Source organism: Salmo trutta, unplaced genomic scaffold (assembly GCF_901001165.1).
Source record: "Salmo trutta unplaced genomic scaffold, fSalTru1.1, whole genome shotgun sequence".
NCBI lineage: Eukaryota > Metazoa > Chordata > Actinopteri > Salmoniformes > Salmonidae > Salmo > Salmo trutta.
The window spans coordinates 10,708,400-10,734,439 of NW_021822911.1; the positions used below are offsets into that span (position 1 = coordinate 10,708,400).

Consider the following 26,040-nt stretch of genomic DNA (forward strand, 5'->3'; position numbering starts at 1 on the left):
AGGAGAAAATGTGTAACCTCATAGCACCTATGGCTGATGAAGGGTGGGCTAGTACCAGCAAAGGACGCATACGACAAGAATTACCACAAAGGGTGGTTAGGAACTTGCGCCCTGGGGTTATTGGTCCAACCAGTTTGAATTAGTGATAAGAGACCAGTTATAGGAGGCTAAAGTAGGTACAGGAGGAGTTTTGATAAGGATGGGAATGGCTTTGTCTAGATGGATGCTATTGGCATCCTCAGGGAGGTTCCAGATGAATACAAAGTTATGAATCAAATATGTGAAGGCTTTAACACTACATTATGTTGGTAGTTGACAATAAATAATAATGTGGATTGAATTAATGACATCATTTAATCAACAGAGATTCATGAATGAAACAGGGGATGCAGTAAAGAGGTTCTCTGACCAATTATCCGCCACCTCCCTCATGACCTGGTAAAATAGACTGACTCTCGATAGGTTACGGGCAAAGAGGATGGTGTAGGTAGAATGATTAGGTTCATTGCTGTACGTACATTTTTGATAACACAGCTCATGTTTGGGAAATGGAAAAGTGTTGCAAGAACTGTATTATGGGCTGCTTTAACCTGTATGAGTGTGTTTGGGTTGTGTGGTTGTTGTTTGGTCCCGTGTGCAAGAGGTTTAATAACCAGAACTTTAGAGAGATGATAACGGAGCAGATGGTGAGCTACGGACCGAGTGAAAGTTCAGATCAATGAGACGACAAGTACCTACCGCCGAGCAAGCCTGTTCCCCTTTTTCTTTGTCACGTCTTGCAGACGTGAAGAGGGGGATTTGTAATAAAGATAATCTAACGTTTTACCTAATGATCTATAAGGAGGGCATTTGCACAACATGCTTCACAACAGCACACAACAAAATTCCAGAGACATATTGAGCAACCAACTGATACCAATCACGACCACACCCAGAGACAGATGGCTGACTTAAGCACTCACACAAAAATGTCAAGACATGAAAGCGCCCTAGCCACACGAACTGACCACTGGTGTAAAAAACAACATTCCATGAATATCGTAACCAACCAGACACGAATTAGCAGAAAAACACACTTAGGGGTGTTGGACTCCGAGGACAAAGGACACTGCCCAGGGCCAATGGGAAGTCGACACCACCTGGAGAATGGACCGTCCCTCCACTCATCGACCAGTCAGGAGAGCGGACCTACTAGACTCAACCTACGTCAACACACTGTTATTTCATTGTATAAATTGGATGCACACCATGTTTCGGCGCTCTCTTCCGCTAGTTCCCTATGAGCTAAACGAAGGAGTCCGTGCACGCTTTGCAAAATATCTTTGTCTCATAATAAAATGCCTTACTATAATTGAATCCACCCGGTCCAGCGTCCTGACTTGGTCTCCTTCTCAAGTAACTGATCATCAACACGTGTCAAAGAGCACTGTTTCCGCCCGGTTTCGAACCGAGGACCTTTCGCGTGTTAAGCAAACTTGATAACCACTACACTACAGAAACCGCTGCTCGATCTTTCTGCAAGTGGTAAAACGAATTTTACCGATATTCATGGCACGTATTCGAATTTCCAAAATAAGGCATTAATGAATTTCTCTGTTACCACTATGATACTTCTTGAATGTGTCAATGAGCGTTGTCCCCGCCCGGTTTCGAACCAGGGACTTTTCGCGTGTGAAGCAAACGTGATAACCACTACACCACAGAAACTGCTGCTACATTTAGCTACAAGGAGTAAACCGAATTTTACAGATATTCATGGCACGCGTTCGAATTTCCAAAATTAGGCATTTATGAAAATAACTATTCTCTGTTAAAAGTACAGTACCTACTGCACGTGTCAAAGAGCACTGTTTCCGCCCGGTTTCAAACCGAGGACCTTTCGCGTGTAAAGCAAACGTGATAACCACTACACTACAGAAACTGCTACTTAATTTTTCTGCAAGGAGTAAACCGAATTTTACAGATATTCATGGCACGTATTCAAATTTCCAAAATAATGAATTTCTCTGTTACCACTATGGTACTTCTTGAATGTGTAAATGAGCGTTGTCCCCGCCCGGTTTCGAACCGTGGACTTTTCGCGTGTGAAGCAAACGTGATAAACACTACACTACAGAAACTGCTGCTACAATTGTCTGCAAGGAGTAAACCGAATTTTACTGATATTCATGGCATGTGTTCAAATTTCCAAAATTAGGTATTTATGAAAATAATTATTCTCTGTTAAAAGTATAGTACCTACTGCACGTGTTAAAGAGCACTGTTTCCACCCGTTTTTCGAACCGAGGACATTTCGCGTGTAAAGCGAACGTGATAACCACTAGACTACAGAAACTGCTGCTTGATTTTTCTGCAAAAAGTAAACCGAATTTTACAGATATTCATGGCACATATTCGAATTTCAAAAATAAGGCATTTATGAAAATAATTATTCTCTGTTTAAAGTACTGTACCTACTGTATATGTCAAAGAGCACTGTTTCTGCCCGGTTTCAATCCGAGGACCTTTCGCGTGTAAAGCGAATGTGATAACCAATACAGTACAGAAACTGCTGGTACAATTAGCTGCAAGGAGTAAACCGAATTTTAAAGATATTCATGGCAGGTATACGAATTTCCAAAATAAGGCACTAATGAAATTCTCTGTTACCACTACGGTACTTCTTGAATTTGTCAATGAGCGTTGTTTCCGCCTGGTTTCGAACCAGGGACCTTTCGCGTGTTAAGCTAACTTGATAACCACTACACTACAAAAACTGCTGCTACAGTTTGCTACAAGGAGTAAACCGAATTTTACAGATATTCATGGCACGTATTCGAATTTCCAAAATACAGAATTTATGAAAATAACTATTCTCTGTTAAAAGTACAGTGCCTACTGCACGTGACAAAGAGCACTGTTTCCACCCGGTTTCGAACCGAGGACCTTTCGCGTGTTAAGCAAACGTGATTACCACTACACTACAGAAACTGCTGCTACATTTTGCTACAAGTAGTAAACCGAATTTTACAGATATTCATGGCACGTATTCGAATTTCCAAAATAAGGCATTAATGAAATTCTCTGTTACCGCTATAGTACTTCTTGAATGTGTCAATGAGCGTTGTTTCCGCCTGGTTTCGAACCAGGGACCTTTCGCGTGTTAAGCTAACTTGATAACCACTACACTACAAAAACTGCTGCTACAGTTTGCTACAAGGAGTAAACCGAATTTTACAGATATTCATGGCACGTATTCGAATTTCCAAAATACAGAATTTATGAAAATAACTATTCTCTGTTAAAAGTACAGTGCCTACTGCACGTGACAAAGAGCACTGTTTCCACCCGGTTTCGAACCGAGGACCTTTCGCGTGTTAAGCAAACGTGATTACCACTACACTACAGAAACTGCTGCTACATTTTGCTACAAGTAGTAAACCGAATTTTACAGATATTCATGGCACGTATTCGAATTTCCAAAATACAGAATTTATGAAAATAACTTTTCTCTGTTAAAAGTACAGTACCTACTGCATTTGTCAAATAGCACTGTTTCCACCCGGTTTCGAACCGAGGACTTTTCGCATGTTAAGCGAACGTGATAACCACTACACTACAGAAACTGCTGCTACATATAGCTACGAGGAGGAAACCGAATTTTACTGATATTCATGGCACGTATTGGAATTTCCAAAATACAGAATTTATGAAAATAACTTTCTCTGTTAAAAGTACAGTACCTACTGCACATGTCAAAGTGCACTGTTTCCACCCGGTTTCGAACCGAGGACCTTTCGCGTGTGAAGCAAACGTGATAACCACTACACTACAGAAACTGCTGCTACAATTGTCGGCAAGGAGTAAACCGAATTTTACTGATATTGATGGCACGTATTCGAATTTCCAAAATTAGGTATTTATGAAAATAATTATTCTCTGTTAAAAGTATAGTACCTACTGCACGTGTTAAAGAGCACTGTTTCCACCCGTTTTTCGAACCGAGGACATTTCACGTGTAAAGCGAACGTGATAACCACTAGACTACAGAAACTGCTGCTTGATTTTTCTGCAAAATGTAAACCGAATTTTACAGATATTCATGGCACGTATTCGAATTTCCAAAATAAGGCATTTATGAAAATAATTATTCTCTGTTTAAAGTACAGTACCTACTGTATATGTCAAAGAGCACTGTTTCTGCCCGGTTTCAATCCGAGGACCTTTCGCGTGTAAAGCGAATGTGATAACCACTACAGTACAGAAACTGCTGGTACAATTAGCTGCAAGGAGTAAACCGAATTTTAAAGATATTCATGGCAGGTATTCGAATTTTCAAAATAAGGCACTAATGAAATTCTCTGTTACCACTACGGTACTTCTTGAATTTGTCAATGAGCGTTGTTTCCGCCTGGTTTCGAACCAGGGACCTTTCGCGTGTTTTTTCTTTTTTTATTTTTTTTTTTATTATCAAAAATGTTTGTTTACAATATTTACAGTACAATCTACTGTTTACAGTACAATCCACAGAGAACAATACAGAAGACACTAGACTAACAGAAGCTGGTGAACAATTCACCCCCTATCAAATTCAAGGGACCCAATGAAAAACAAAGTAAATATCAAAACAGTTCTTTCAAAAATTATAAGTGATACCTCCACTCTCCTCTCGTGAAATTAACCCACTCCCTTCAACAAAAGATTCATCAAAATGTTCCATCCCATAATTAAACAACATATCTATGTGTTTACTGAACAGTGCTATAAAGATACTCCACACCTGAACCCTCTTTCTGTCAAAAGAAACATAATTCCTCCTACAAAAAATAGCATACCTCACAAAACTCAAAACCATATTCAACAAACACACATTAACACCCTCACATTTACCAGACACTCCAAATAACAAAAGTTCCTCCCACGCATACTTTTTCACGAAATCTCCCCCCCAGTTTCTACATAACATTTCCTTAACTTTACAAAAAAAATATTTTAAATCCTCACATTCTATAAACAAATGCATTAGAGTTTCCGGGAAACGTCCACATACATCGCATTCCCTTTCTATCTCACCATTAATTTGCTTTAACACCACCTTTGTAAATATTCTATTATGTCTTAATTTGAAATCATTATTTTCACACTCCTTACTATTATATTTTACATTTAAATTTTCCCATATCTTTTTTTCATCTAATTCCGGAAAAACTACTTTCCAAAATTTCTCAGCAGCCGGCCTTCTACACACTTTTCCTACCATTATTCTATACAATCTTTTCACTGGTATACTAGATAAATGTACTTTCTTCTTACTGCTACCAATGAACAAATTAGGAAATACAAATAAATCTTCTCTTTCAACTTCACTATTTATTAAATCAACCCATTCTCTTGGTATACTATTCTTTATCTTGTTATACATATTATTCACTGTTCCCCTTCCCACCTCTTCATCCCATTCATTGATTATGTCAAAAATAGCTTCCCCAGGTAAAAACCCTGGAATTACCTCATATGTATAATCTTTTATTTGCCGTAGACCTGCACTCATAAATACTTTATTATACAAAACTTTTTCTTTGTTCTTGATTTTCTCATTCAGAAATATAGGTTGATTCATAATCAGGTCAATATGTCCACATTCATAATATACATTAGGCAACAACTCTGCCCATGCATTTAGCACCTCTTTATAAAAATCTGGTACCTTTTCAAACATTGCCCTTTTAAGCCCCATCAATAAACCATTATCCTCACAACCACCACTCTCCTCTAAGTAGACTTTAAAGAAGTGTTTCCAGCCATAATCTTCACTGTCATACAAATATTTTTTTACTGTTTTTATCCTAATAGCTTTTCTTTTGACATCTAAAATCTACAAGTTTTAAACCTCCATCCACATAGTCAGCAATCAATGTTTTCTGAGCTATTCTCACTCCTTTACCATCCCATATAAAATTTGACACCACATTATTCAATTCATTTAGGACCCACTCCGGCATGTCCAGGACTCCCAAAACATACACAAATTTGGATAATACCAAAGCATTTGCAACAATTACTTTCCCTTGTAACTTAAGTTTTCTATTTTTCCAGAAATTCAACGTTAGCTTGACTTTATTAAGGATCCCAGTCCAAGTTATATCTTTTGCCTCTTTCTCCTTTACACCAATGTTTACTCCCAGCACTTTAATAAAATCCTTTGCGCTCTTGAATGGAATCTCACACCCTTTTACATTGATATCCCCAACAAACATTATTTCAGTATTCTCTATATTAACTTTAGCACCCGATGCCTTGCCATATATATCTATGATTTCCATAATGCTTCCAATACTTTCTATGTCCTTCACAGTACAAGTAGTGTCATCAGCATACTGATGTACAACACTGACACCGCCACCTGGGATTCCAACACCCCTTACTTCTTTATTACTATTTATCAATGTAGCTAACGGTTCTGTAGAAACACTGTACAGCAGAGCTGACAAAGGACAGCCCTGCCTTACTGACCTCTCCACAGGGAAAGTATCTGTTAACACTCCGTTACATTTCACACAACTTTTAGCCCCACTATACAACAGGTTGATCCAAGATACAAACTTTGGCCCAAACCCAAACCTCTCCATAGTTTGTAATAAAAAGCTGTGCTCCACTCTATCAAAAGCTTTGTTAAAATCCAAATTTAAAACTATACCACCTTCATTTTTCATTTGATTAACAACATCCCTAATTGTACAAATTACATCTGCAATATCTCTTCCAGGTATGCCGTAGGCTTGTGTTGATTCAATAATACTCCCAATCACCTTTTTCATCCTATTCGCTAACACTTTAGTCAGTATCTTATAGTCCGAATTTAGAAGGCTAATAGGCCTATAATTTTCTAACTTTAATCTACTGCCCCTATTTTTGAATAAGATCGTTAACATTCCAGTTGACATAGACTCAGGGATTTCCTTATTCTCTTCCATATAATGAAACACCCTCACTAAAATGGGTGCCAAAATATCTACAAAGACTTTATAGAACTCATTTGTTAAACCGTCCAAACCCGAACTTTTTTTACCTTGCGTGCTAACAATTGCTTCCTTGATTTCCATAATCGAAATCTCTTCATCACACATCATTCTCTCTGCCTGCGATACTTTGGCACTAATTGTATCCAACACTTTTACAACACACACTTTATCTACATCATTCTTTTTGTAAAGATTTCTGTAAAAGTTTTCAACTGTCTCTAAGATCCCAACAAAATCGTTTACCTTTACACCTCTTTCATCTTCCAACTCTACAATGTAACTCTTAGTTTGTTTTCTTTTTTCCAGACCCCAAAAAAAGGATGTACATTTCTCTCCCTCCAAAGCGTACTGTGCCCTGCTCCTAACAATAGCACCCAAACATTTCTTTTTTTCATAACTACCCAGCTCTGCATGGATTTTCAAATAATTCACAACATCATAGTCTGGATCCGTATCAGCCTTTTCAAGTTCATGCAACATCCTATTCCTAAGCATTATTTCTTTCTGCTTATCTAACCGGTTATGATTTTTTGCGTACCTAATACTCCTATTTTTTACTTTTACTTTCACTTCCTCCCACCATAAACACACATTCTCTTTTAACAGTACATTAGACATTTCATCATTAATACATTCAACAATTTCATTTCTATATCCTTCCTCCTTTAACAGACTGGCATTTAAACACCATACACCTCCCCCTCTCCTCTCCACACCAAAACCCATTTCAAATGACATTACTGCATGATCACTATATGCTGTAAAGGTATATGACACCTTCTTAACATTCTGCACCAATTCTTGTTTTGCTAGACATAAATCAATTCTGCTTTGTTTTAATTCCTTTAGAACCACCTGCCTTCTAGAGAATACTCTTCTGTTTGGATTTTCAGCCCTCCATATATCTACTAGATTCTCCTCATTCATAAGTTTCCATAATGCATTTCTAGAAGAGTCATATCTGAATTTAGCACAACTAGAGGCATCCATTCTACTACACCTCACATTAAAATCTCCTATCAGTATATAGTTTTCTGAGCACAGTGTTTTTAATTTGTTAAACATTTCTCTCCTTTCAGATTCAATATTTGAAGCATAAACATTAATTAAACGAAAAACTACATTTTGAACTTCAAATTCAATTACAATAAGTCTACCATCATTGTCAGCATATATTTGTTTTACATTCTGCACCACATCATACAGTACAGAAATTGCTGGTACAATTAGCTGCAAGGAGTAAACCGAATTTTAAAGATATTCATGGCAGGTATTCGAATTTCCAAAATAAGGCATTAATGAAATTCTCTGTTACCGCTATAGTACTTCTTGAATGTGTCAATGAGCATTGTTTCCGCCCGTTTTCGAACCAGGGACCTTTCGCGTGTGAATCAAACGTGATAAACACTACACTACAGAAACTGCTGCTACAATTATCTGCAAGGAGTAAGCCGAATTTTACAGATATTCATGGCACGTATTCGAATTTCCAAAATACAGAATTTATGAAAATAACTTTTCTCTATTAAAAGTACAATACCTACTGCATGTGTCAAATAGCACTGTTTCCACCCGGTTTCGAACCAAGGACTTTTCGCGTGTTAAGCGAACGTGATAACCACTACACTACAGAAACTGCTGCTACATTTAGCTACGAGGAGGAAACCGAATTTTACTGATATTCATGGCACGTATTGGAATTTCCAAAATACAGAATTTATGAAAATAACTTTTCTCTGTTAAAAGTACAGTACCTACTGCACGTGTCAAAGAGCACTGTTTCCACCCGGTTTCGAACCGAGGACCTTTCGCGTGTTAAGCAAACGTGATAAGCACTACACTACAGAAACTGCTGCTAGAGTTTGCTACAAGGAGTAAACCGAATTTTACAGATATTCATGGCACGTATTCGAATTTCCAAAATAAGGCATTTATGAAAATAATTATTCTCTGTTTAAAGTACAGTACCTACTGTATATGTCAAAGAGCACTGTTTCTGCCCGGTTTCAATCCGAGGACCTTTCGCGTGTAAAGCGAATGTGATAACCACTACAGTACAGAAACTGCTGGTACAATTAGCTGCAAGGAGTAAACCGAATTTTAAAGATATTCATGGCAGGTATTCGAATTTCCAAAATAAGGCACTAATGAAATTCTCTGTTACCACTACTGTACTTCTTGAATTTGTCAATGAGCGTTGTTTCCGCCTGGTTTCGAACCAGGGACCTTTCGCGTGTTAAGCTAACTTGATAACCACTACACTACAAAAACTGCTGCTACAGTTTGCTACAAGGAGTAAACCGAATTTCACAGATATTCATGGCACGTATTCGAATTTCCAAAATACAGAATTTATGAAAATAACTATTCTCTGTTAAAAGTACAGTGCCTACTGCACGTGACAAAGAGCACTGTTTCCACCCGGTTTCGAACCGAGGACCTTTCGCGTGTTAAGCAAACGTGATTACCACTACACTTCAGAAACTGCTGCTACATTTTGCTACAAGGAGTAAACCGAATTTTACAGATATTCATGGCACGTATTCGAATTTCCAAAATCAGGGATTAATGAAATTCTCTGTTACCGCTACAGTACTTCTTGAATGTGTCAATGAGCTTTGTTTCCGCCCGGTTTCGAACCAGGGACCTTTCGCGTGTGAAGCAAATGTGATAACCACTACACTACAGAAACTGCTGCTACAATCATCTTGCAAGGAGTAAACCGAATTTTACTGATATACATGGCACTTGTTCAAATTTCCAAAATTAGGTATTTATGAAAATAACTATTCTCTGTTAAAAGTAAAGTACCTACTGCACGTGTTAAAGAGCACTGTTTCTGCCCGGTTTCGATCCGAGGACCTTTCGCGTGTTAAGCGAACGTGATTACCACTACACTACAGAAACTGCTGCTACATTTTGCTACAAGGATTAAACCGAATTTTACAGATATTCATGGCACTTATTCGAATTTCCAAAATATGGCATTAATGAAATTCTCTGTTACCGCTATAGTACTTCTTGAATGTGTCAATGAGCATCGTTTCCGCCCTGTTTCGAACCAGGGACCTTTCGCATGTGAAGCAAACGTGATAACCACTACACTACAGAAACTGCTGCTACAATTATCTGCAAGGAGTAAACCGAATTTTACAGATATTCATGGCACGTATTCGAATTTCCAAAATACAGAATTTATGAAAATAACTATTCTCTGTTAAAAGTACAGTACCTACTGCACGTGACAAAGAGCACTGTTTCCGCCCGGTTTCGAACCGAGGACCTTTCGCGTGTTAAGCGAACGTGATAACCACTACACTACAGAAACTGCTGCTACATTTAGCTACGAGGAGGAAACCGAATTTTACTGATATTCATGGCACGTATTGGAATTTCCAAAATACAGAATTTATGAAAATAACTTTTCTCTGTTAAAAGTACAGTACCTACTGCACGTGTCAAAGAGCACTGTTTCCACCCGGTTTCGAACCAGGGACCTTTCGCGTGTGAAGAAAACGTGATAACTTCTACACTACAGAAACTGCTGCTACAATTAGCTGCAAGGAGTAAACCGAATTTTACTGATATTCATGGCACGTGTTCAAATTTCCAAAATTAGGTATTTATGAAAATAACTATTCTCTGTTATAAGTAAAGTACCTACTGCATGTGTCAAAGAGCACTGTTTCCGCCCGGTTTCGATCCGAGGACCTTTTGCGTGTTAAGCAAACTTGATAACCACTACACTACAGAAACTGCTTCTACAATTAGCTGCAAGGAGTAAACCAAATTTTACCGATATTCATGGCACGTATTCGAATTTCCAAAATAAGGCATTAATGAAATTCTCTGTTACCGCTATAGTACTTCTTTAATGTGTCAATGAGCATCGTTGCCGCCCTGTTTCGAACCAGTGACCTTTCGCATGTGAAGCAAACGTGATAACCATTACACTACAGAAACTGCTGCTACTATTATCTGCAAGGAGTAAACCGAATTTTACAGATATTCATGGCACGTATTCGAATTTCCAAAATACAGAATTTATGAAAATAACTATTCTCTGTTAAAAGTACAGTACCTACTGCACGTGTCAAAGAGCACTATTTCAACCCGGTTTTGATTCGAGGACCTTTCGCGTGTAAAGCGAACGTGATAACCACTACACTACAGAAACTGCTGCTACATTTTGCTACAAGGAGTAAACCGAATTTTACAGATATTCATGGCACGTATTCGAATTTCAAAAATAAGGCATTAACGAATTTCTCTGTTACCACTATGATACTTCTTGAATGTGTCATTGAGCGTTGTTTCCGACCGGTTTCGAACCAACGACTTTTCGCATGTGAAGCAAACGTGATAACCACTACACTACAGAAACTGCTGCTACAATTATCTTGCAAGGAGTAAACCGAATTTTACTGATATACATGGCACGTGTTCAAATTTCCAAAAATTAGGTATTTATGAAAATAACTATTCTCTGTTAAAAGTACAGTACCTACTGTACGTGTCAAAGAGCACTGTTTCCGCCCGGTTTCGATCCGAGGACATTTCGCATCCTCGGTTCGACGTGATAACCACTAGACTACAGAAACTGCTGCTACAATTAGCTGCAAGGAGTAAACCGAATTTTACCGATATTCATGGCACGTGTTCAAATTTCCAAAAATTAGGTATTTATGAAAATAACTATTCTCTGTTAAAAGTAAAGTACCTATTGCACGTGTTAAAGAGCAATGTTTCCGCCCGGTTTAGATTCGAGGACCTTTCGTGTGTTATGCAAAAGTGAAAACCACTACAGAAACTGCTTCTACAATTAGCTGCAAGGAGTAAACCGAATTTTACCGATATTCATGGCACGTATTCGAATTTCCTAAATAAGGCATTAACGAATTTCTCTGTTACCACTATGATACTTCTTGAATATGTCATTGAGCGTTGTTTCCAACCGGTTTCAAACCAAAGACTTTTCGCATGTGAAGCAAACGTGATAACCACTACACTACAGAACCTGCTGCTACATTTATCTACAAGGAGTAAACCGAATTTTACAGATATTCATGGCACGTATTCGAATTTCCAAAATACAGAATTTATGAAAATAACTATTCTCTGTTAAAAGTATAGTGCCTACTGCACGTGTCAAAGAGCACTGTTTCCGCCCGGTTTCGAACCGAGGACTTTTCACGTGTTAAGCGAACGTGATAACCACTACACTACAGAAACTGCTGCTACAATTAGCTGCAAGGAGTAAACCGAATTTTACTGATATTCATGGAACCTATTCGAATTTCCAAAATAAGGGATTCATGAAATTCTCTGTGGTACTAATTGAATGTGTCAATGAGCGTTGTTTCCGAACCAGGGACCTTTCGCGTGTGAAGCAAACGTGATAACCACTACACTACAGAAACTGCTGCTACAATTATTGCAAGGAGTAAACTGAATTTTACTGATATTTATGGCATGTGTTCAAATTTCCAAAATTAGGTATTTATGAAAATAACTATTCTCTGTAAAAAGTATAGTAACTACTGCACGTGTTAAAGATCCCTGTTTCCACCCGGTTTCGAACCGAGGACATTTCGCGTGTAAAGCGAACGTGATAACCACTAGACTACAGAAACTGCTGCCTGATTTTTCTGCAAAAAGTAAACCGAATTTTACAGATATTCATGGCACGTATTCGAATTTCCAAAATAAGGCATTTATGAAAATAATTATTCTCTGTTTAAAGTACAGTACCTACTGTATATGTCAAAGAGCACTGTTTCTGCCCGGTTTCAATCCGAGGACCTTTCGCGTGTAAAGCAAATGTGATAACCACTACAGTACAGAAACTGCTGGTACAATTAGCTGCAAGGAGTAAACCGAATTTTAAAGATATTCATGGCAGGTATTCGAATTTCCAAAATAAGGCACTAATGAATTTCTCTGTTACCACTACGGTACTTCTTGAATTTGTCAATGAGCGTTGTTTCTGCCTGGTTTCGAACCAGGGACCTTTCGAGTGTTAAGCTAACTTGATAACCACTACACTACAAAGACTGCTGCTACAGTTTACTACAAGGAGTAAACCGAATTTTACAGATATTCATGGCACGTATTAGAATTTCCAAAATACAGAATTTATGAAAATAACTATTCTCTGTTAAAAGTACAGTGCCTACTGCACGTGACAAAGAGCACTGTTTCCACCCGGTTTCGAACCGAGGACCTTTCGCGTGTTAAGCAAACGTGATTACCACTACACTACAGAAACTGCTGCTACATTTTGCTACAAGGAGTAAACCGAATTTTACAGATATTCATGGCACGTATTCGAATTTCCAAAATAAGGCATTAATGAAATTCTCTGTTACCGCTATAGTACTTCTTGAATGTGTCAATGAGCATTGTTTCCACCCGGTTTCGAACCAGGGACCTTTCGCGTGTGAATCAAACGTGATAACCACTACTCTACAGAAACTGCTGCTACATTTAGCTACGAGGAGGAAACCGAATTTTACTGATATTCATGGCACGTATTGGAATTTCCAAAATACAGAATTTATGAAAATAACTTTTCTCTGTTAAAAGTACAGTACCTACTGCACGTGTCGAATAGCACTGTTTCCACCCGGTTTCGAACCTAGGACCTTTCGCGTGTTAAGCAAACGTGATAACCACTACACTACAGAAACTGCTGCTACAGTTTGCTACAAGGAGTAAACCGAATTTTACAGATATTCATGGCACGTATTCGAATTTTCAAAATAAGGCATCAATGAAATTCTCTGTTACCGCTATAGTACTTCTTGAATTTGTCAATGAGCTTTGTTTCCACGCGGTTTCGAACCAGGGACCTTTCGCGTTTGAAGCAAACGTGATAACCACTACACTACAGAAACTGCTGCTACAATTGTCTGCAAGGAGTAAACCGAATTTTACTGATATTCATGGCATGTGTTCAAATTTCCAAAATTAGTTATTATGAAAATAATTATTCTCTGTTAAAAGTATAGTACCTACTGCACGTGTTAAAGAGCACTGTTTCTGCCCGGTTTCAATCCGAGGACCTTTCGCGTGTAAAGCGAATGTGATAACCACTACAGTACAGAAACTGCTGGTACAATTAGCTGCAAGGAGTAAACCGAATTTTAAAGATATTCATGGCAGGTATTCGAATTTCCAAAATAAGGCACTAATGAAATTCTCTGTTACCACTACGGTACTTCTTGAATTTGTCAATGAGCGTTGTTTCCGCCTGGATTCGAACCAGGAACCTTTCGCGTGTTAAGCTAACTTGATAACCACTACACTACAAAAACTGCTGCTACAGTTTGCTACAAGGAGTAAACCGAATTTTACAGATATTCATGGCACGTATTCGAATTTCCAAAATACAGAATTTATGAAAATAACTATTCTCTGTTAAAAGTACAGTGCCTACTGCACGTGACAAAGAGCACTGTTTCCACACGGTTTCGAACCAAGGACCTTTCGCGTGTTAAGCAAATGTGATTACCACTACACTACAGAAACTGCTGCTACATTTTGCTACAATGAGTAAACCGAATTTTACAGATATTCATGGCACGTATTCGAATTTCCAAAATAAGGCATTAATGAAATTCTCTGTTACCGCTATAGTACTTCTTGAATGTGTCAATGAGCATTGTTTCCGCCCGGTTTCGAACCAGGGACCTTTTCACGTGTGAATCAAACGTGATAAACACTACAATACAGAAACTGCTGCTACAATTATCTGCAAGGAGTAAGCCGAATTTTACAGATATTCATGGCACGTATTCGAATTTCCAAAATACAGAATTTATGAAAATAACTTTTCTCTGTTAAAAGTACAATACCTACTGCACGTCTCAAATAACACTGTTTCCACCCAGTTTCGAACCAAGGACTTTTGGCGTGTTAAGCGAACGTGATAACCACTACACTACAGAAACTGCTGCTACATTTAGCTACGAGGAGGAAACCGAATTTTACTGATATTCATGGCACGTATTGGAATTTCCAAAATACAGAATTTATGAAAATAACTTTTCTCTGTTAAAAGTACAGTACCTACTGCACGTGTCAAAGAGCACTGTTTCCACCCGGTTTCGAACCTAGGACCTTTCGCGTGTTAAGCAAACGTGATTACCACTACAATACAGAAACTGCTGCTACAGTTCGCTACAAGGAGTAAACCGAATTTTACAGATATTCATGGCACGTATTCGAATTTCCAAAATAAGGCATTAATGAAATTCTCTGTTACTGCTATAGTACTTCTTGAATGTGTCAATGAGCATTGTTTCCACCCGGTTTCGAACCAGGGACCTTTCACGTGTGAAGCAAACGTGATAACCACTACACTACAGAAACTGCTGCTACAATTGTCTGAAAGGAGTAAACCGAATTTTACTGATATTCATGGCATGTGTTCAAATTTCCAAAATTAGGTATTTATGAAAATAATTATTCTCTGTTAAAAGTATAGTACCTACTGCACGTGTTAAAGAGCACTGTTTCCACCCGTTTTTCGAACCAAGGACATTTCGCGTGTAAAGCGAACGTGATAACCACTAGACTACAGAAACTGCTGCTTGATTTTTCTGCAAAAAGTAAACCGAATTTTACAGATATTCATGGCACGTATTCGAATTTCCAAAATAAGGCATTTATGAAAATAATTATTCTCTGTTTAAAGTACAGTACCTACTGTATATGTCAAAGATCACTGTTTCTGCCCGGTTTCAATCCGAGGACCTTTCGCGTGTAAAGCGAATGTGATAACCACTACAGTACAGAAACTGCTGGTACAATTAGCTGCAAGGAGTAAACCGAATTTTAAAGATATTCATGGCAGGTATTCGAATTTCCAAAATAAGGCACTAATGAAATTCTCTGTTACCACTACGGTACTTCTTGAATTTGTCAATGAGCGTTGTTTCCGCCTGGTTTCGAACCAGGGACCTTTCGCGTGTTAAGCTAACTTGATAACCACTACACTACAAAAACTGCTGCTACAGTTTGCTACAAGGAGTAAACCGAATTTCACAGATATTCATGGCACGTATTCGAATTTCCAAAATACAGAATTTATGAAAATAACTATTCTCTGTTAAAAGTACAGTGCCTACTGCACGTGACAAAGAGCACTGGTTCCACCCGGTTTCGAACCGAGGACCTTTCGCGTGTTAAGCAAATGTGATAACCACTACACTACAGAAACTGCTGCTACAGTTTGCTACAAGGAGTAAACCGAATTTTACAGATATTCATGGCACGTATTCGAATTTCCAAAATAAGGCATCAATGAAATTCTCTGTTACCGCTATAGTACTTCTTGAATTTGTCAATGAGCGTTGTTTGCACCCGGTTTCGAACCAGGGACCTTTCACTTGTGAAGCAAACGTGATAACCACTACACTACAGAAACTGCTGCTACAATTGTCTGCAAGGAGTAAACCGAATTTTACTGATATTCATGGCATGTGTTCAAATTTCCAAAATTAGGTATTTATGAAAATAATTATTCTCTGTTAAAAGTATAGTACCTACTGCACGTGTTAAAGAGCACTGTTTCCACCCGTTTTTCGAACCGAGGACATTTCGCGTGTAAAGCGAACGTGATAACCACTAGACTACAGAAACTGCTGCTTGATTTTTCTGCAAAAAGTAAACCGAATTTTACAGATATTCATGGCACGTATTCGAATTTCCAAAATAAGGCATTTATGAAAATAATTATTCTCTGTTTAAAGTACTGTACCTACTGTATATGTCAAAGAGCACTGTTTCTGCCCGGTTTCAATCCGAGGACCTTTCGAGTGTAAAGCGAATGTGATAACCAATACAGTACAGAAATTGCTGGTACAATTAGCTGCAAGGAGTAAACCGAATTTTAAAGATATTCATGGCAGGTATTCGAATTTCCAAAATAAGGCACTAATGAAATTCTCTGTTACCACTACGGTACTTCTTGAATTTGTCAATGAGCGTTGTTTCCGCCTGGTTTCGAACCAGGGACCTTTCGCGTGTTTTTTTTATTTATTTTTTTTATTATCAAAAATGTTTGTTTACAATATTTACAGTACAATCTACTGTTTACAGTACAATCCACAGAGAACAATACAGAAGACACTAGACTAACAGAAGCTGGTGAACAATTCACCCCCTATCAAATTCAAGGGACCCAATGAAAAACAAAGTAAATATCAAAACAGTGCTTTCAAAAATTATAAGTGATACCTCCACTCTCCTCTCGTGAAATTAACCCACTCCCTTCAACAAAAGATTCATCAAAATGTTCCATCCCATAATTAAACAACATATCTATGTGTTTACTGAACAGTGCTATAAAGATACTCCACACCTGAACCCTCTTTCTGTCAAAAGAAACATAATTCCTCCTACAAAAAATAGCATACCTCACAAAACTCAAAACCATATTCAACAAACACACATTAACACCCTCACATTTACCAGACACTCCAAATAACAAAAGTTCCTCCCACGCATACTTTTTCACGAAATCTCCCCCCCAGTTTCTACATAACGTTTCCTTAACTTTACAAAAAAAATATTTTAAATCCTCACATTCTATAAACAAATGCATTAGAGTTTCCGGGAAACGTCCACATACATCGCATTCCCTTTCTATCTCACCATTAATTTGCTTTAACACCACCTTTGTAAATATTCTATTATGTCTTAATTTGAAATCATTATTTTCACACTCCTTACTATTATATTTTACATTTAAATTTTCCCATATCTTTTTTTCATCTAATTCCGGAAAAACTACTTTCCAAAATTTCTCAGCAGCCGGCCTTCTACACACTTTTCCTACCATTATTCTATACAATCTTTTCACTGGTATACTAGATAAATGTACTTTCTTCTTACTGCTACCAATGAACAAATTAGGAAATACAAATAAATCTTCTCTTTCAACTTCACTATTTATTAAATCAACCCATGCTCTTGGTATACTATTCTTTATCTTGTTATACATATTATTCACTGTTCCCCTTCCCACCTCTTCATCCCATTCATTGATTATGTCAAAAATAGCTTCCCCAGGTAAAAACCCTGGAATTACCTCATATGTATAATCTTTTATTTGCCGTAGACCTGCACTCATAAATACTTTATTATACAAAACTTTTTCTTTGTTCTTGATTTTCTCATTCAGAAATATAGGTTGATTCATAATCAGGTCAATATGTCCACATTCATAATATACATTAGGCAACAACTCTGCCCATGCATTTAGCACCTCTTTATAAAAATCTGGTACCTTTTCAAACATTGCCCTTTTAAGCCCCATCAATAAACCATTATCCTCACAACCACCACTCTCCTCTAAGTAGACTTTAAAGAAGTGTTTCCAGCCATAATCTTCACTGTCATACAAATATTTCTTTACTGTTTTTATCCTAATAGCTTTTCTTTTGACATCTAAATCTACAAGTTTTAAACCTCCATCCACATAGTCAGCAATCAATGTTTTCTGAGCTATTCTCACTCCTTTACCATCCCATATAAAATTTGACACCACATTATTCAATTCATTTAGGACCCACTCCGGCATGTCCAGGACTCCCAAAACATACACAAATTTGGATAATACCAAAGCATTTGCAACAATTACTTTCCCTTGTAACTTAAGTTTTCTATTTTTCCAGAAATTCAACGTTAGCTTGACTTTATTAAGGATCCCAGTCCAAGTTATATCTTTTGCCTCTTTCTCCTTTACACCAATGTTTACTCCCAGCACTTTAATAAAATCCTTTGCGCTCTTGAATGGAATCTCACACCCTTTTACATTGATATCCCCAACAAACATTATTTCAGTCTTCTCTATATTAACTTTAGCACCCGTTGCCTTGCCATATATATCTATGATTTCCATAATGCTTCCAATACTTTCTATATCCTTCACAGTACAAGTAGTGTCATCAGCGTACTGATGTACAACACTGACACCGCCACCTGGGATTCCAACACCCCTTACTTCTTTATTACTATTTATCAATGTAGCTAACGGTTCTGTAGAAACACTGTACAGCAGAGCTGACAAAGGACAGCCCTGCCTTACTGACCTCTCCACAGGGAAAGTATCTGTTAACACTCCGTTACATTTCACACAACTTTTAGCCCCACTATACAACAGGTTGATCCAAGATTCAAACTTTGGCCCAAACCCAAACCTCTCCATAGTTTGTAATAAAAAGCTGTGCTCCACTCTATCAAAAGCTTTGTTAAAATCCAAACTTAAAACTATACCACCTTCATTTTTCATTTGATTAACAACATCCCTAATTGTACAAATTACATCTGCAATATCTCTTCCAGGTATGCCGTAGGCTTGTGTTGATTCAATAATACTCCCAATCACCTTTTTCATCCTATTCGCTAACACTTTAGTCAGTATCTTATAGTCTGAATTTAGAAGGCTAATAGGCCTATAATTTTCTAACTTTAATCTACTGCCCCTATTTTTGAATAAGATCGTTAACATTCCAGTTGACATAGACTCAGGGATTTCCTTATTATCTTCCATATAATGAAACAGCCTCACTAAAATGGGTGCTAAAATATCTACAAAGACTTTATAGAACTCATTTGTTAAACCGTCCAAACCCGGACTTTTATTACCTTGCGTGCTAACAATTGCTTCCTTGATTTCCATAATCGAAATCTCTTCATCACACATCATTCTCTCTGCCTGCGATACTTTGGCACTAATTGTATCCAACACTTTTACAACACAGACTTTATCTACATCATTCTTTTTGTAAAGATTTCTGTAAAAGGTTTCAACTGTCTCTAAGATCCCAACAAAATCGTTTACCTTTACACCTCTTTCATCTTCCAACTCTACAATGTAACTCTTAGTTTGTTTTCTTTTTTCCAGACCCCAAAAAAAGGATGTACATTTCTCTCCCTCCAAAGCGTACTGTGCCCTGCTCCTAACAATAGCACCCAAACATTTCTTTTTTTCATAACTACCCAGCTCTGCATGGATTTTCAAATAATTCACAACATCATAGTCTGGATCCGTATCAGCCTTTTCAAGTTCATGCAACATCCTATTCCTAAGCATTATTTCTTTCTGCTTATCTAACCGGTTATGATTTTTTGCGTACCTAATACTCCTATTTTTTACTTTTACTTTCACTTCCTCCCACCATAAACACACATTCTCTTTTAACAGTACATTAGACATTTCATCATTAATACATTCAACAATTTCATTTCTATATCCTTCCTCCTTTAACAGACTGGCATTTAAACACCATACACCTCCCCCTCTCCTCTCCTCTCCACACCAAAACCCATTTCAAATGACATTACTGCATGATCACTATATGCTGTAAAGGTATATGACACCTTGTATATGTATATGAAACAATTCTTGTTTTGCTAGACATAAATCAATTCTGCTTTGTTTTAATTCCTTTAGAACCACCTGCCTTCTAGAGAATACTCTTCTGTTTGGATTTTCAGCCCTCCATATATCTACTAGATTCTCCTCATTCATAAGTTTCCATAATGCATTTCTAGAAGAGTCATATCTGAATTTAGCACAACTAGAGGCATCCATTCTACTACACCTCACATTAAAATCTCCTATCAGTATACAGTTTTCTGAGCACAGTGTTTTTAATTTGTGAAACATTTCTCTCCTTTCAGATTCAATATTTGAAGCATAAACATTAATTAAACGAAAAACTACATTTTGAACTTCAAATTCAATTACAATAAGTCTACCATCATTGTCAGCATATATTTGTTTTACATTCTGCACCACATCATTTTTTATCAAAATAGCCACACCACATGTTTTATCTCCTCCATGACTACAAAAAATTAAATCAGACCATTTACTCTTAATCTCCTGCATTTTGGATTCTGTCCAATTGGTCTCTTGAAAACACAACATGTCTGCCTTAACAGACACTAATACCTGCTCAAATTTTCTCATGTTTCTCAAACTGTTACCGTTTAGGGATGCGACTGTAATCATTATTAATGTTTGCAGAAGTATAATCAGAGTCAAACAAGTCCTTTCAAATCCTACTTTTTCTTTTTTCCAAATCCCATCATCTCCCTGGTTTTCGACAATGACCTCTTATTTTTTACAAACAACTGAAGATCCTCACCATCTATTTCATCATCCGTCTCTTTATTTGGATTTTTGGGGGGAGCGGCTTTGAAGCCTTTTGAAAAGTGCGCTTTAACAGTGCCCGTGACTTCAGTGGACCCAACGCACTCTTTGGTGTAATTCTCACACAGGCTTAAAGCTGGCTCAGGCACCTGAGAAGCACCTTGCACCATCTCCACCTGTGTATGTATTTCACCCATCATGTGCTGCTGTTCCACCTTGTCAGCAGCAGAGACTAAAACCCCGCCTCGTGCTTTGCCATAAGACATTACAGGCTCTTCAAGCTTATCTGCCATTGTCTCTGGAGTCACACTCTCCATGTCACTCTCATCCTCTCTCTCCATCGGCACACTCCCCTCCCCTTCCTCAGACGTGAGGTCCATTGTTTGCAAAAGTAAGTGATCTTCTCCCTTATTACAGCTACATCTAACTTTGGGTCTGTCACTCATTTTGCACACATTTCCTATGTTCCGACATTCTCTGGCATAATGCCCTTGTTCACTACATTTGTGGCATGTGAATTCCGGACATTCCTTTAGTATGTGCCCCGGCTGAATACATAATCTACATACCTTCACTTGATTGTCGTGGATTACACGAAAATATTCAAATCCCTCGACAGTGTTAAATTTAGTAGAATATGGCAAGGATTGCACATTGTCTGTAAACTTTACCTTGCAAAATCTCGTCCCATCTACAATGTCCGTTCCTGGCCACATCCTCCTCTTGATTGGCGTGGTCGCCTTCACATTCCAGCCTTTTAGTTTCTCTTCTATCTCCTCATCCGTAATGTATGCGGGCAAGTTCAAAAAGGACACCACCAGCTCATCGTTCCCTAATTCTTTAGCCATGATTTGACAGTTCTTTATCTTTAGCCCGTCTATTAGTCTTTCTTTTCCATTTACATGAGACATTGTTATTTCATACTTATTTCCGTCTTTCATTCGACATCCCAGTATTGCTCCGCAAACTTCCTTTATTCCTCTCAGCAATTCCATCGTTGTTATTTTCCCTTCTCCACTTATTTCCACGTTCACCGTCAGTTCCTTCTCATTTGTTCTTTTTTTCAGTTCTTCGTTTAACATTCTGATTTCACTGTTGTCCTTTCTCGTCGTCGTTTGTATTCTTGATGTCGAAGACATGTTGTCTGTCCGGTTATTTTAAGCAATATCCCCCAAACAGCTCACGCTGATGGGGGACAATAGCAAAAAAGTTTCACAGAAACTTCACTACAGTCACTCACAAACTTTCAAACTTATAAAGCAAATAGACCTCCAAAAACAACGATATTCTCTCTCAAGCACTCAGACACCTGCTTCTCTTCCACTTCTGAAACTCTAAAAAGGGGCGTGTAAAGCGAACGTTATTACCACTACACTACAGAAACTGCTGCTTGATTTTTTTGCAAGGAGTAAACCGAATTTTACAGATATTCATGGCACGTATTCGAATTTCCAAAATACGGCATTAATGAAATTCTCTGTTACCGCTATAGTACTTCTTGAATGTGTCAATGAGCATTGTTTCCGCAGGTTTCGAACCAGGGACCTTTCGCGTGTTAAGCGAACGTGATAACCACTACACTACAGAAACTGCTTCTACAATTAGCTGCAAGGAGTAAACCGAATTTTACCGATATTCATGGCACGTATTCGAATTTCCAAAATACAGAATTTATGAAAATAACTATTCTCTGTTAAAAGTACAGTGCCTACTGCACGTGACAAAGAGCACTGTTTCCGCCCGGTTTCGAACCGAGGACCTTTTGCGTGTTAAGCAAACGTTATTACCACTACACTACAGAAACTGCTGCTACATTTTGCTACAAGGAGTAAACCGAATTTTACAGATATTCATGGCACGTATTCGAATTTCCAAAATAAGGCATTTATGAAAATAACTATTCTCTGTTTAAAGTACAGTACCTACTGCATGTGTCAAAGAGCACTGTTTCTGCCCGGTTTCAAACCGACAACCTTTCGCGTGTAAAGCTAATGTGATAACCACTACAGTAAAGAAACTGCTGGTACAATTAGCTGCAAGGAGTAAACCGAATTTTAAAGATATTCATGGCACGCGTTGGAATTTCCAAAATAAGGTATTTATGAAAATAACTATTCTCTGTTAAAAGTACAGTGCCTACTGCACATGTCAAAGAGCACTGTTTCCGCCCGGTTTCAAACAGAGGACCTTTCGCGTGTTAAGCGAACGTGATAACCACTACACTACAGAAACTGCTGCTACAGTTTGCTACAAGGAGTAAACCGAATTTTACTGATATTCATGGCACGTGTTCAAATTTCCAAAATTAGGTATTTATGAGAGTAACTATTCTCTGTTTAAAGTAAAGTACCTACTGCACGTGACAAAGAGCACTGTTTCCGCCCGGTTTCGAACCGAGGACCTTTTGCGTGTTAAGCAAACATTATTACCACTACACTACAGAAACTGCTGCTACATTTTGCTACAAGGAGTAAACCGAATTTTACAGATATTCATGGCACGTATTCGAATTTCCAAAATAAGGCATCAATGAAATTCTCTGTTACCGCTATAGTACTTCTTGAATGTGTCAATGAGCGTTGTTTCCGCCCGGTTTCGAACCAGGGACCTTTCGCGTGTGAAGCAAATGTGATAACCACTACACTACAGAAACTGCTGCTACAATTATCTGCAATGAGTAAACCGAATTTTACAGATATTCATGGCACGTATTCGAATTTCCAAAATACAGAATTTATGAAAATAACTATTCTCTGTTAAAAGTACAGTACCTACTGCACATGTCAAATAGACACTGTTTCCACCCGGTTTCGAACCGAGGACCTTTCTTGTGTAAAGCGAACGTGATAACCACTAGACTACAGAAACTGCTGCTTGATTTTTCTGCAAGGAGTAAACCGAATTTTACAGATATTCATGGCACGTATTCGAATTTCCAAAATAAGGCATTTATGAAAATAACTATTCTCTGTTTAAAGTACAGTACCTACTGCATGTGTCAAAGAGCACTGTTTCTGCCCGGTTTCAAACCGACAACCTTTCGCGTGTAAAGCTAATGTGATAACCACTACAGTAAAGAAACTGCTGGTACATTTAGCTGCAAGGAGTAAACCGAATTTTAAAGATATTCATGGCACGCGTTGGAATTTCCAAAATAAGGTATTTATGAAAATAACTATTCTCTGTTAAAAGTACAGTGCCTACTGCACATGTCAAAGAGCACTGTTTCCGCCAGGTTTCAAACAGAGGACCTTTCGCGTGTTAAGCGAACGTGATAACCACTACGCTACAGAAACTGCTGCTACAGTTTGCTACAAGGAGTAAACCGAATTTTACTGATATTCATGGCACGTGTTCAAATTTCCAAAATTAGGTATTTATGAAAATAACTATTCTCTGTTTAAAGTAAAGTACCTACTGCACGTGTTAAAGAGAACTGTTTCCGCCCGGTTTCGATCCAAGGACCTTTTGCGTGTTAAGCGAACTTGATAACCACTACACTACAGAAACTGCTGCTACATTTAGCTACAAGGAGTAAACCGAATTTTACTGATATTCATGGCACGTATTCGAATTTCCAAAATAAGGCATTAATGAAATTCTCTGTTACCGCTATAGTACTTCTTGAATGTGTCAATGAGCGTTGTTTCCGCCCGGTTTCGAAACAGGGACCTTTCGCGTGTGAAGCAAACCTGATAACCACTACACTACAGAAACTGCTGCTACAATTATCTGCAATGAGTAAACCGAATTTTACAGATATTCATGGCACGTATTCGAATTTCCAAAATACAGAATTTATGAAAATAACTATTCTCTGTTAAAAGTACAGTACCTACTGCACGTGACAAAGAGCACTGTTTCCGCCCAGGTTCGATCCGAGGACCTTTTGCGTGTTAAGCAAACGTGATAACCACTACACTACAGAAACTGCTGCTTGATTTTTCTGCAAGGAGTAAACCGAATTTTACAGATATTCATGGCACGTATTCGAATTTCCAAAATAAGCTATTAATGAAATTCTCTGTTACCGCTGTAGTACTTCTTGACTGTGTCAATGAGCATTGTTTCCGCTGGTTTCGAACCAGGGACCTTTCGTGTGTGAAGCAACCGTGATAACCACTACACCACAGAAACTAGTACTGCAATTAGCTGCAAGGAGTAAACCGAATTTTAAAGATATTCATGGCATGTGTTCGAATTTCCGAATTAAGGGATTAATGAAATTCTCTGTTACCGCTGTAGTACTTCTTGACTGTGTCAATGAGCATTGTTTCCGCCTGGTTTCGATCCAAGGACCTTTTGCGTGTTAAGCGAACTTGATAACCACTACACTACAGAAACTGCTGCTACATTTAGCTACAAGGAGTAAACCGAATTTTACTGATATTCATGGCACGTATTCGAATTTCCAAAATAAGGCATCAATGAAATTCTCTGTTACCGCTATAGTACTTCTTGAATGTGTCAATGAGCGTTGTTTCCGCCCGGTTTCGAACCAGGGACCTTTCGCGTGTGAAGCAAATGTGATAACCACTACACTACAGAAACTGCTGCTACAATTATCTGCAATGAGTAAACCGAATTTTACAGATATTCATGGCACGTATTCGAATTTCCAAAATACAGAATTTATGAAAATAACTATTCTCTGTTAAAAGTACAGTACCTACTGCACATGTCAAATAGACACTGTTTCCACCCGGTTTCGAACCGAGGACCTTTCTTGTGTAAAGCGAACGTGATAACCACTAGACTACAGAAACTGCTGCTTGATTTTTCTGCAAGGAGTAAACCGAATTTTACAGATATTCATGGCACGTATTCGAATTTCCAAAATAAGGCATTTATGAAAATAACTATTCTCTGTTT

The 26,040-nt window shown here is 38.0% G+C and overlaps 1 protein-coding gene and 7 non-coding genes across 9 annotated transcripts; all 8 read right to left on the minus strand.

Moving 5' to 3' along the window:
• Positions 1-518: 518 nt before the first annotated feature.
• On the minus strand, positions 519-22,499 carry LOC115186717 (uncharacterized). Of its 2 annotated transcripts, none has more exons than XM_029746247.1 (3): positions 21,082-22,499; positions 15,048-15,051; positions 519-764 (listed from the first exon to the last, which is right to left on the minus strand). In XM_029746247.1, the coding sequence occupies exons 1-3, from the start codon at positions 22,305-22,307 to the stop codon at positions 735-737; spliced, it is 1,260 nt and encodes a 419-aa protein (XP_029602107.1). In that variant the 5' UTR covers positions 22,308-22,499; the 3' UTR covers positions 519-734. The 2 variants fall into 2 exon arrangements, with proteins under 2 accessions (XP_029602107.1, XP_029602106.1); XM_029746246.1 differs by lacking the exon at positions 15,048-15,051 and adding an exon at positions 18,160-18,164.
• Positions 1,849-1,921, minus strand: trnav-uac (transfer RNA valine (anticodon UAC)). The gene has a single exon. It is a non-coding gene; the product is annotated as a tRNA-Val (tRNA).
• Positions 8,565-8,637, minus strand: trnav-aac (transfer RNA valine (anticodon AAC)). Its single transcript has one exon. It is a non-coding gene; the product is annotated as a tRNA-Val (tRNA).
• On the minus strand, positions 9,621-9,693 carry trnav-cac (transfer RNA valine (anticodon CAC)). Its single transcript has one exon. It is a non-coding gene; the product is annotated as a tRNA-Val (tRNA).
• On the minus strand, positions 9,836-9,908 carry trnav-aac (transfer RNA valine (anticodon AAC)). The gene has a single exon. It is a non-coding gene; the product is annotated as a tRNA-Val (tRNA).
• Positions 10,257-10,329, minus strand: trnav-aac (transfer RNA valine (anticodon AAC)). Its single transcript has one exon. It is a non-coding gene; the product is annotated as a tRNA-Val (tRNA).
• On the minus strand, positions 13,825-13,897 carry trnal-caa (transfer RNA leucine (anticodon CAA)). Its single transcript has one exon. It is a non-coding gene; the product is annotated as a tRNA-Leu (tRNA).
• A 2,527-nt stretch (positions 22,500-25,026) lies between the features above and the next one.
• On the minus strand, positions 25,027-25,099 carry trnav-aac (transfer RNA valine (anticodon AAC)). Its single transcript has one exon. It is a non-coding gene; the product is annotated as a tRNA-Val (tRNA).
• Positions 25,100-26,040: the final 941 nt, after the last annotated feature.

Excerpts from the sequence above, each read along its gene's own strand:
- LOC115186717 (XM_029746246.1), bottom strand. The coding sequence starts at position 22,307 with ATGTCTTCGACATCAAGAATACAAACGACGACGAGAAAGGACAACAGT.